The 13,202-nt window shown below is 37.3% G+C and overlaps 1 protein-coding gene across 7 annotated transcripts in view; it reads left to right on the top strand.

The window, feature by feature from the left end:
* Positions 1–13,202, top strand: part of LOC131426170 (uncharacterized) — a 50,413-nt gene that overhangs the window by 31,713 nt on the left and 5,498 nt on the right. For all 7 annotated transcript variants that reach the window (XM_058588666.1, XM_058588665.1, XM_058588669.1 and 4 more), the window contains exon 6: positions 8,518–9,219. In XM_058588666.1, the coding sequence (XP_058444649.1) occupies positions 8,518–9,219 (702 nt within the window). The remainder of the gene's footprint in view (positions 1–8,517; positions 9,220–13,202) is intronic.

Genomic DNA, 13,202 nt, shown 5'->3' with positions numbered 1-13,202 from the left:
TTCCATCCCCTACCATGAATAATCTCGAAAAACGTGTTTCAACTACCAGGTACGGATTTCAAAACAAGCAACCCAACAAACAGATAAAACCGTAATCGTGGAAACACCAAATTTACCCTAATTCGTAACTGACACGAACCGAGTGGTAACTGGTAAGCCAAATCATGCTCACATTTCGGTTCGTGACACGTACTTCAGGGTCGTCCGGTGATGACACCGACCAGTCAAACGTCTGCCGAAATGTTTGCGTGCGTTCTTGACCCATTTGATGAACATGACATGAAAGTCAGTTGTGGGTCACTGTGGACAAACTTCGGGCCACTAATTTTTCCATACCTGAGCTGTTCGCCGCTCGTAGCAGTGATGCGTTGGAGTGTCTGAAGCAAGTGGTTTCTGTCAGGTCTTTCTATCTTTCGTTTTTGTTTGAAGATACAAGTTGTGGGCTCTTCTAAAGACGTGGTGAAGACGGTTTAGATGTTTGACGCTAGCTGATTCGAGAAGTTGGCCAATCGCGATTGGTGAGTACACGGTGTCGAATGTTTTGTTGAATTTTCTGGGGTCTAATTATTCGATCACAGATTCGCTTAATTTTATCTGGGAGCAGTGCCCAGAATAATTTATAGCGTAACTACTCTACTTCATTTGTGCAAATGACATGTCTTAAAAAATGTAAACATAAACCTACCACCCTTCATCACCACTTCATCTTTCTATACTGGTAGGATTGATGAAATGAAATTGAGCTCTGGCTATGTTCGTTCCTAACGAAAAACGATTGAAAAGTACACGAAACAGCTTCCTGTTGCTGGCACTCCCCCCATTAAATAAGGATTAGGTTATTTCAAAGAGAAGAACACAAGAGGCACGAGCTATCAATGACATGCTTCAGCATCCTCTGAAAGACGGCTGTGAGTTGCACGTGCACTTGTTAAACGGTTAAACGGGGAGAGTCGATGTCGGGAGTGACTAGGTATTGCATAGAAAGCATAAGAAACTCGAGAAGCTGTAAATAACCCATTTTGAGTTCAATTACCTACTCAGATGATACTCCGGTAATCAGCGAGCACGGGCTAATGACACGTTATGATAATATAAAATCGATAATTGGCACTTTTTCTTATGACGGCTTGAATGCCAACGTTGGCAAAATATACAGCTTAACATTGATTATGTTTATTCATTGTTAGTGTACAATTCTGAATACAGTTTGAATTCAGAGTGCTGATTTAGAGCTTAAAGAATTTTCAGTAACCATAAGCGGCTATTTTACTGCCAAGTACTTGGGTGCTGTAAACGAACCAATTTAAGGGATAGCCCTCAACAGAGCATAACAGGATGCTCTTAAAATATCCGATCTTGGTATTTATATCTCATTAAGTTATAAATATGATTCAGAAGCAAACATCAAGATTGTAAGTTTGAATATTATAACAAGGGCCGTTATATTGCAGGCAAAAGTATACTAAAGAATTGAAAAACTATATATTACTTTAGTTAGGCATATTATTGAATACCTCTTAAAAAAAGTACAAACACTTTTATCGATCATTTATTTGAATTCCACACGAGTTATGCCAGGCTTACATAAAAAGCACTAGCGCAGTAATAAACACGTTTTCATATTTCACAGGATCGGGAGACTGCCGCAGTTGCACTACGTTTTCAGGGCCATTAAATAGCCAAGCCTACAGACTCGAATAGATTTACGATCGTTCGTTTTTCTGTCGACAACTTTATGAAGGTTAGACATTTTTATCTTTCACTATTCTGAAAGCCGGATCCGGATAAAAGCGATATTCTGCACTTGTGTTACTTTTGTATATGAAATTGAAATTAAATAGGGTATTATTTTTTAATCAGTTGCATAAAACCTACTTTGTGATTGGATTTTCAATCAATTTCAAACACAGCATATTATTTACAATTTTGCGATACAGATACGAGATTACTGTACTACTGGCTGTGAAAAATCCCATATACATCGCAAAGCATGCGATTCCGATGCAACACCGCACACAGCGTGCTTCGTTCGTAGAGGCGGTGTTGTGTTTTTTTTACCGTACCACCGCATGTGCAACCCAAGTCGATGCTTTTCACGCAGCCCGCCTGGGTTTGATCCCCAACCCCGCACATCGAGTCAGAAAGTTTTTCTGACCCGAAGAGGCGAATGGCCTTAAGGTTAAAACCTCTATAATCGAAACAAAATAGACATCTGATAGATTTATAAAAGTCTCATTTCGTAGTATTTTGACTACTTCAAATGTGGAATCGACAATTGGGCTTTGAAACAACGCAGGTTTGCGTGGAAATTGAATATAGAGTCTGAGGTTATTCCCAGTAAGATTTAAACAAGATTTAATGCATCCGACCCGCATTATGAGACCATCCATTTGAATGAATTTGTGAGTCAATTTAGACATCCACAAACAATCAAACCGAAATGAAATTTTGATAATTTTTTTAAACTGCTTGAAGCTCATTTCTGGTTGAATGGATACGTCAACAAGCAAAATTGCCACATCGGAAGGGAAAACCAGCCAGAAGCATTGCAAGAGCTACCAATGCATCCCAAGAATGTCACTGTTTGGTGTGTATTATGAGCTGGTTGCATCATTCGTGAAATACCGGCTGATATGAGAGAGTGTATTTTTTCTAAAGTGGAGCCGCGGATAACATTTGCATAAAATCATCTTCGAACATTAAATTATATAATTGAATACACGATCACTTTTTTCGGTACTTCCGGAACCGGGAACCAAACCAGTGTTTTTGGTCATCAACTAATCAAACCTGTACAATTGAAGAATTATACCACTAGTTTTTTGCTCGATTTTTCAGTTTCACGTATAAAAACACGCTCTTGAGGGAAAATTAAATTGTAATTCCGAAATCGGAAGTTATATCCAGATGAAATTTGATAGGATTCTAAGGTTGATGTCAGAGTGAGCGCGGAAAGCGGACCGAAGCGAAGCGATTCATTGCGATGTACTGTTTTCGCATCGCATTCACTCTGACAGGTTTGCTTTGATCAGATGCAACTAGCTCGCACGCGCGCCTCGACGCTTCGCTTGACGCTTTCACTCTGACAGCAACCTAAAGGATTGTGTGACCTTTCATTTGAACCTAAGCTTGTGAAAATTGGTTGAGTGGTCTTTGGAATAATCGAGTAAACTTTTTTTTTGTGCATTTTACCCCGTTACTCTGGAATCGGAAGACGGATCAGGATAAAATTCAATAGCATACGAAGAAAATCGGTTATGCATCTTGAGTCGATCTGAAGATTTCACAGACGACTCGTAAACCTACTGAGCCATTGCAACGATGCTACGGATATTAAGAATACGCTGAGGTCCCTTTTTACGCGAGGGATACGTATCGCGTAAAAAACGCGGAAAAAACTGCGTAACTTCAGAAATCCGCGTAAAAAACCAAAACTAAAGATTTTTTAATGTCAATTATTTCAGAAATGCATGAAATGTCCAGATCTGGTGTAATCTCAAATCAACTTTTGGACTTTTTTTTGGATTTTTTTTTTGAGATTTTGAAAATCGAAATTTTTTTTGAGGTCAAATGTCTTAGAAATGCATAAAACGTCCAGATTTGGTGTAATCTCAAAAGAAGTTATTTTGTTTACTCCAAATGTCTTAGAAATGCATAAAACGTTGCGATAAAGTGTTATTTCGAAAGATTTTTTTTTTCGAAAATTCGGCTTTAGGACTTGGTGTAAGCTGCAAAATTTTCAGAGAGTTGACTGAGAAAAATTTCGAGATAACACCAGATCTCGACGTTTCATGCATTTTTGAGACGAAACAAGAAAACCGCGTAAAAAAAAAACAATTAAAAAAAGACCGCGTAAAAAATGACCCGTGTATTTCTATAGTACAAAGCTCGAACATAATAGCATAACTGGTCAATTAAACTCCACTGAGGTCTTTTTTACGCGGTGGTACGTTTTCCTACTGTGTAAATCTATCATTCAGGTTGGTTCAGGTCCAGAGCCAGAGTGAATTAATTGCGGGACGTTCGCAGAGCCAGTTTCCCTTCAAATAAGATCGATCGCGTCATCCTGCTGCTGGTCGTTTGCATTGGAGCAAAATACAACGAAAAGTTGACAACAAATGGGGAACATTATGCAAAATCAGCCCTTCTAATGACTCGAAATGTTATCTAAAGAACTATAAAGATTATTTCTTTGCAATTCGGAGTTTAAAACCATCAATGCAGTGCAAATGTAGGACTATTTGATAAGCTTTGTGCAATTTTCGCAGTGCCAAATTCGCAACAGTGTTCAATATGGTTTATATCCGAACAGGTTTTAATATCGTAGAGAATAACACAATTTGGCCCTTCTGAAATAATCCCGTACAGAACTTGATAGTTTCTTTCACTGAAATATTCAAATTCGAAATGAAATCGACATCAAAATTCTGTATGTTGCAGTGTTTTTTACTCTCATTTGTTTCGCATTAATTATTTATTATAAATTCACACAATCAACTAATACGAACGATTATCATTTTTATTCGTATTCACGTACTCCAATTACCTATGTCTGTGATATTACTGATCCGTCTTTTTACCTTTTTTTATAAATATAAAAAATAGGTATAGAATTCGCTCAAACTTCAGAAAAAAATTACGAGGCCCGGAGGGCCGAATGTCATATATCAATCGATTCAGCTCGACGAACTGAGCAAATGTCCGTGTGTGTGTGTGTGTGTGTGTTGTCAACTAAGAGGTCGAGATCTCAAAGATGGCTGGACCGATTTTGATCAAACTAGTCGCAAATGAAAGGTCTCCCCGTCACCCAAAACGCTATTAAATGGTTTTGAGATCGGATGTTTACTTTTTGAGTTATACGAAGTTTTATGTCAAAATTTCTGTCACAATTGACCTTGAAAACAGAGCATATTTTCAGATTCTTAGATTCCGCATGGTAATACCTATCCAACAAGCCAAAGATTGTTAAAATCCGTCCATTTTTAACGGAGATATCGAAATTTTTGTGTAAGCGACTTTTTCCCCTATTCCAGCAGTAGAAGTTTTGAGCGCTGTCTGGCAAAGAAATGCTTGGGAGCAACATAAAACACAATTTTTTATACTATTACATACATTTGTTTCTAAGCGCCCAAAAGACTGTGTACAGCATGATATTTTGTCTCGGACCGATTTTAGCACGGTTCGATTTTGGCAACATAATCGTTCGAATATGCCATATGTAAACCAGATGATGGCAGCATTTTCAAGTTGAAAGCAATTCCATAATTATATTGTTTTAAACTACGTACAGCAATAAATGCTAGAAGATCATAACACCCATATACCATTCGAATCAGTTCGTCGAGATCAGCAAATGGGTGTGTGACAAATAATTTCACTCAATTTTTTTCGGAGATGACTCAACCGTTTTCTACAAACTCAGATTCATATGAAAAGTCGTATACTCCCAAACAAGGTTCCTGAATTATGTTTGGTTCCGACCTCTGGTTCCGGAACTACAAGATGATATGTGAAACGAAATTAAAACTGTGTAACTCATTTTTCTCGTAGATGGCTGAACCGATCCAAGATTCAAATGAAATCTAAGAATCATCTAAGATTCAAATGAAAAGTTTCAAGATTCTATAAAACATCTTGTTTTTCCGTCAGATCCAACTTCCGGTTTCGGAGATACAGGGTGATTAGTATAAAAATGTCTATTCAGGTTGTATTCAGTTTTCGTTTCGGAAGGCATCCATAAACTTAATTCGCACTACGATTCCTCAAAGATGTCTACATTGTTTTTCAAACATTTTGAAACAAATGCACGGAACCCCTCGCGATCGTGAAACAACCAAAATATTAGTTGTTTTTCTGAATTTGATTGGTTAAAATTTGGTACAACTAATAGATTGTTGTTTTTTCTGAACTGTCATTTTTGTTTTTTGATCAACAGAAACGATGGTTGAAATAACAAAAATTTTGGTTGAAAAAATGATGCTGTCAGTTAGTCAAGACACACACCTCTCAATTTCAATAAAGATTTTAGTTACAACAACCGACCTTGTTTTTGATTTAACAGTTATGTGAGTTGAAAAACAAATCGGTTTTAGTTGTTTCAGATATTACGATTAGTTATTTCAACTTAAGCAAAATTATTGATTTTGAATGACAATAAAATATTCCTTATTGATACGTTCTTATTTTTTAAATGGAAATTCGGTATGTTAAGATATATAAAAAAATAAGTAATATTTAATATAAATAATATACTCTCTTTTAGTAGTGCTGGTGTCAACGAAAAGTTCCAATTGTGACCACTATATTACTTACGAACAAAAAGTCGAAGCGAATGCACTGATTTTTACTTTTTGAGCCATTGCAACTTACAGTTTCAACAGATTATATGAATGAATATTAAACATTTTCTATTTAATCACTTTGTTCATACAATTTTTGTACATGACTTGAAGATAACATGATGCTCATTCATTAACATGCATTTCACGATGGAGAATCAAGTTGATTTTAAGACCAAAATTCAAACGCATACAATTCACTATGTTCTAGTTTTGATTAAACACGTTTTGTTAATTGCAATATCTCCAACGGCTATCAGTTCTGTGCTTAGCACTACTTTATATCAATCGTTTCTTCTTGTAACACCAGAGCAGTAAAGATGTAGATAATTTATCATCGCATTAATATGCTGACACTTAGTGTTATGATAAATGCGTTTGAATTTCAACTACTGTAATGGTTGATTTTCCATTGCGATTTTTGTTTTGCTTTGTGCTGTTTTTGACATTAGACAGCATTAAAAACAACATATTTTTCAACTACTTCAGTATGTGCAAATCAAATAGCAAATTGGTTGAATCAACTAATTATTAGTTAAAACAACAACTGCAAAAATCAAAAATTGCGAGATCGTAATTTTTTGATTGGAGGGTTTTCCGTGTGTAAACTATTTAGCTCCTCAGGTGAATTTAACTGACTTCGGTTATACCGAATTTCGAAATCCGGTTCCAGTATCGAATCGTTTCTCAAAGCTCAATCGTTTTCTCAGAGAAAGCTAAACCAAATTTCAGAAACAAAAGTTCAAATTAAAATAAGTCCAATTTTATCCAATTCTGACTTCCGATTCTGGAATTGTAGGATGAATTTTTAAAATTCAAACCGATATGGAAGATGACAATCCCTAAAAGCATTAAAGTTGAACTCAAAACTATTGCAATTTATTCGGCAAGTCAATTCATGGCTTACGAATCGTTTTGAGTTATGCTGGTTCCTGAATACCGGCTCCGGAAGTACCTTAAATTACCCTAAACTCTAAAGTGAAAATTACTTCGACATATCATGGAATGTTTAATCGATTCACTTTTAGATTCAAATTCGATCCAATCAGCAGTTTCGACATTACAGAGTAATGAGTGATTAAAATCTCAAATTGCCCCTTAAAACGACGGCCATTAGAATAATGTCATGAAAACTGAAACACCGAAGAATATTCATGCAAAAAACACATGCGGATTGATAAAAAAAGGTATCATCTCACTGCTAGGTGGATTAAGCCCGTTTTTTAATTCCAAATATCTTAGAAATTCAAAAAAAGTTTAGATCAGTCTGAAACGATTTTTTTCGGACTGTCTAAGATTTGATTTAAAAAACATTGAGACAACACCAGATCTTGACTTTTCATGCATTTCTGAGACAAAACAAGAAAACCGGGTGACTTTGAAAATTCGCGGAGAAACAACCGCGTACCTTCGGAAATCCGCATAAAATCGGGTATCCGCGTAAACAAACCGCATAAAAAACCACCTTAGTGTATTTTAAATCCTAGCACTATATGATGGAAAGCCCATCCGATTATCCACGACACTTTTAGTAGGCCATCCAAGAATAAAAATAACGAACCAAATTTATATTTGATCGAAATTTTAAGTTTCAAAACAAAAACAGTTTTTTCTTCGATATAAATACTGCACCTCTCGCTGGCAACAATATATCAGACACAGACGTTCAAATCAGTGTTCTAGCCGGAAAATATATTGCTCGATTTAAAGTTCTTTTCCCTCGGTCAGTCCATTGCACTCATACTCCATGAGTACACGTGATAATCACAGCAGAACATCGTAAATATGTCGGCCAGATAACTAAACGTTTCCATTAGAGTAAACATATCACACTGCGCGTATCCGGCAATGGAGGTTACATTGAATAGACCACGGAAAAAAGGGGGCCACAAGATGCAGTCTGGCAGCATCATTTTCCTATAGCTTCTCTAATTTTATTCATTCCATTGCTGTTAACGCAGCTCGGTCGGAAGGTCTGGAAGCAGTCACTCAAAATGGATTTTTTTCCTTCTCCTTTCATCCTACTAAGTCTAGTATGTACAAACACAGTTCACTTCCTAATAAAACATAAACCCATCGAGGAAGACCCTACCTACTAGAGCCAGCTACTTGCAAGCTTATAATCTGAACAAAAAAAATTCTATATTTATCTCTCTGATCCGTTTTTCTTTCCTCGTAGGGAAAACGATGAAAAACCAGCAACAACAACAACAACAGCAACGGTAGCAAAAGCAGTAGCAGTGGCGCGTGATATCAGTAACGGTAACATCAGCCGAGGGGACCCAGGGATCAAAGTGACGACCAAAACCAGTCAAAGCAGTGGCAGCGACAAGAACAACAACAACAACAACTTGAAGGAAGGACCAGACGCCGGTGAACGGGAGGATAAGGGAAAGCACGTGAAAAGCAGCAGATCAGTTGATAGTCGTCCGGGCGGAGAACTGAAGCAGTACGGTGAGGGGAAAGTAACCACAGCCCTAGCCAACAACTTCCGACTGCACACCGATCGGGCGAAAATGCATCAGTCCGTTGAGGTATGCCGGATCAACAGTATGTTCAGTGACGGTGGTAGACTGCAGCCAACAACAACAACAACAACAGCAACACCGGTCGGACGAGGACAAAACATTTCGTCAAACGGTGGGCCCAGTTTTGCAGCCAGCACCGGTGACCTGCGGCGCTTTGGCACCGGTAGTAGCGACGGCAGCGTACGCGTGAACAATAACCGCGGAACTACCGGAGGCAGTGCAACGGATCTGCGATCTGTGACGACGAGAATTGGGGGCGGACGGCCAGATTTGCTACTGCCGGTGATGATGATGGAGTCGAAACCGCTCACCGATATCAATCACAACAATCTTACCAAGTGGAGTGCGGAAAGGTGAGTCCCCGTCGGTGCCCAACCCCGCGTCGATTGGGTAATGGGTTTAGATTAATCGAGCGGTAAATTAATCTGTATCAGTTTGAGGGTGTGTGTGTGTGAGTGTCGAGCAAAACGAGATTCGAAAATGCAATTTTTCGTAATTGGTGGAATGAACTCTTTCGGTGCGATGATCGATCCGTGCGAAAAGCGCTTTGGACTCTTTGGTAATTCGAGCCATGGGTGTGATTTAATAGTCGGTACGGTGCTGTAATCGACACGTTTTAGTGTTGTGCATTAAATAAGATCGTAAAACGATTTATCGTGTGCGTGTGTGTGCTGCTAACTTTGAAATCTCAGACGAACAAAATCAGGTATCACTGAAATCTACAGTGCACTGGAAGTGATATGCTTTTAATCCAATTCGGTTTCGGTGACCGGTTTGAAAGTGATACAATTGCATGTGTTTAGACAGCCCTTCGGTCTGTACTGTTTGTGCTATGTAAAGAAACATAAATTTGATTAGTTCTCCTATGAATTGAGTAATATAGCAAAAGAAAAAGGTGAAATTGTTATGAGCCAATTCGAGCCATCGATTGGCATTTTTCCATTGCCGATGTCGAGCACTACTGCTTTAAATGCTTCCAAACAAGTTCAACCGATTGGTTATACTGTAATTGCATACGCATGTCTGCAGTAAGTGTGAATGTTATCTAATTCCATCACGAATTTGTTTATATCAGACACGGACTGAATTCAAATGTTTGCCAAAAGTTACCTGTCTAGAATATTGTAACTCAACCCAACAGTCATTTGACTTTGGTTTCTTCGCGCAATGCCGTTCAGGCAATGGTTGAAGGGCAATTGGTTTACTGATCGCACTTCGGTACTTCATTCGTCGCAGTTTTAATATAATTTTTGATAATTTTTCGCAAACAACGTTGGATTTATAGTTGTTAGTGTATTGTACATGTGTCCTACAGTTGGTATCGTTTTCTGTGTCGAAGTTACTTGGGTCTGCACGCAGTTGTGGCCCCCATATAAAAATTGAAAGAAACTCCAAACAGGTTTATAATTACACTAGCTGTCCCGAAGAACTTCGTCCTTCCCAAAATTAGAATTTGCCCGAATTTAAACCATATTCAGAATTAGCAAAGAACCTAACTCATTGGAATTCCACTCCAAATTTGTTACATATTTTAACTCAGTGCTTCATTTGAGTTAATCTAATAAAGTTCAATCACATAAAAATAGTTGATGGATTCGCAGCAAAAGTACAGTGAAATTTTATTTTTGTTTTTTTATATAACGAATTTATTCAACGTTCTCCCAAAATATTTATGCCGAACTAGCGGATCCCTGCACACTTCGTAGCGCAATAATATTAGATTAGATGTAGAAAATCAAAACTACTTTTCAATTTCAATAACAATTGAAAAAAAATCATTATAAAGCTCTATGATATTGGCGGACAACAGAACAAAATATATAAAACCGATGGTTTGCCGAAACGTGTACAGGCAACATACAATTTTCCATCTGAAAAAACTTTAAATTCACGCTACAGACTCATAACTATTATTGACGGTAACGGAAAAGTCAAACGGATGAGAAAATGGCGTTCAAATTCAAATGACACATCAGTGGGCATCATTGGAATGCGAGGAATGAAAACTTTCTCTTCTTCTAATTTGCCATTCAAAATTGCTGCCTCGACAACATTTGCGATTATCTTTTGAACTTTAAACTTTTTTCTGTACTTGTTTCTCGATTTTTTGCACTTTATTTTGTACTTTGTGTGCTTGTTTCTGTAACTTGTGTGTTTGTTCCTGTACTTTCTGTGGTTGTTTCAAAATTAGTTCCTGTACTTTTTGTACCTGCTCCAGTATTTTCACTATTTGGTCCTGTAACTTCTGTACTTATATCTGCACCATCTGCATATTCTGTACATTTTTCTGCACTCAATTGTGCCAGTATTTCCTATACTTGTTTTCCTCATTTCTGTACTTGGTTTTGCACTTATTCCTGTATCTTCTTTATTTTTTCCTGAACTTACCTTATGTACTTGTTCCTCTAATTTCTGTACCTGTAGCTGTCTCGATGAACTTTTCACAGCTTATATATTATCTTTGGATGGAAATTATTTCGAATACTCTAAAGTAAGAATAATCGAACGACCCTCATGATTGTTCTGGATGAGCGAAGTAGATAGTATTTTTCTCGCACAGTGAGAGGTATCATCCTTCATGTCCGTAAAAATGAATCAATTGACAATTGTTGGTGATGACCCAAGCAAAATACAACCAAAATCAGTTTGGCAGTTTATGAGCAAGAGAGTGAATCGTTCGAATAGGCAGAACATGTCGATGAGTTTGAAAATATCGGTTCCATCGATGTAATTTAATAACAAGGAGCAAACGGGATGGTTCGAGTACATTGGACGACTGTTCATAGCCACTCAAAACGCAAATAAGTACTCTGAGTGGATACAATTTGGATCGTGTTTGGGCCAATTGAAGACGTTGGGACTCAAATGAATAACCGAACTTGCAATTTCAAGCGATTGACGAAATTTGGAGGTCGTTTCGAGAAAAAATTACACAAAATCTCGTCCAAAGAATCCTTCAAAGGTATAGCATGGGAAATGCTTATGAAAAATTTAACCCGAAAAACAAACAGAAAACATCTTTCTAATTCGAATGAAATTTTTCCAAAAAGTAGAGAACCGAATAGTTTTGGTGTTTGAGTTAACGGCGTTAATTAAAAGTGGCAGCACACCTCAATCCTGTTATCTCTGAATGAAATTTCAGCGCATTGTGACAGATCTATCGTGAAGAGAGGATTCTCAGCTCTGGAGTTCTAGGAACAACGAATCATAAAAAACCATTAATCACTTTCTTTTCTTATAGTCGTTCTATAATTTGACCTGACGGCAACCTGTACGCTGTTCATTTGACGCCCTTACCTAATTGAACATGTGATTCGAAATAAAGAAACACGTGATCAAGTAGGCTCAGTGAATTTTTTGCACAAATCAGCTCGTTTGGCGCCAAACTATTTTATTAATAATCTAGTATTCATATTTTGCTCTACAGTCTGCTAGCATTTCACAACTCCATACACGCCAAACAATCATCGGAGATCTAGCATGCATTGAGCGGAAAATTTCCAATTCCAAATGAATCAATTTTCTAGTTTTTCTCTACTTTCCCGAAGGATTTTACTATAGCCTAAAACCTCCGCATAAATGTCACCTTTCGAACAAAAAAAATCATTTGTAGATCGGATACCAGAGAGCATCAGCAACACACACTTTTTCCGCTATTATTTTATATGTATAGAAGAGAACGTTGTTTTGAAATCAATATTTTCTTTGAGGGAATTTTTGATTTTGTCGGTCAATTCAACGGTGAAAATTTGACATCTTCGTGTTCCCGAACAACATTTAGGTGAATTGCAGTAATTTATTTATTTATTTGAATCAACAAACATCAACAAGTCCAAATGATTATTTATAAGTATATTTGAAAAATTAGATCGTATGGCACGGCGTGACAGATGGAAATCAAATCCCGATGGAACTCTATTGAAGATCCGCTGCAGGCCCGTAATAGCACCGTTTGTTTCATAATTTGTGCGATGAAATGGCAAGCGTAGGAACAAACTGTTACAAAGGGCATGCGATCGAACGTTTAAGTTGATTTATTTATTTAACTAAGAAGTGCGGGGCAATCGATTCTATCATTTAAAAAATTTCAGAAATTGTCATGGCTCTTGACATGCAGTGTGTCAATTCCAATTAACATCGCTCGACTTTCATACCTCGGGAGTTGTTGTGGATTATTCCAAGGCAACCGACGCAGTACAAAGCGAATAAATCTGCGTTGTATCGATTCAATCCGATTGACACCATGGAATCTGTGTTGCATTAATAAGGCATAATCTATTTTCTGGATTATGTTATATATTTTAAGATGATTAGCAAATAAAATGGACAGTAAAAA

This window comes from Malaya genurostris, chromosome 1 (genome assembly GCF_030247185.1).
Source record: "Malaya genurostris strain Urasoe2022 chromosome 1, Malgen_1.1, whole genome shotgun sequence".
Taxonomy (NCBI): domain Eukaryota; kingdom Metazoa; phylum Arthropoda; class Insecta; order Diptera; family Culicidae; genus Malaya; species Malaya genurostris.
Note: the sequence above shows the minus strand (reverse complement) of the source record. Positions and strands in the feature narration are given on the sequence as shown.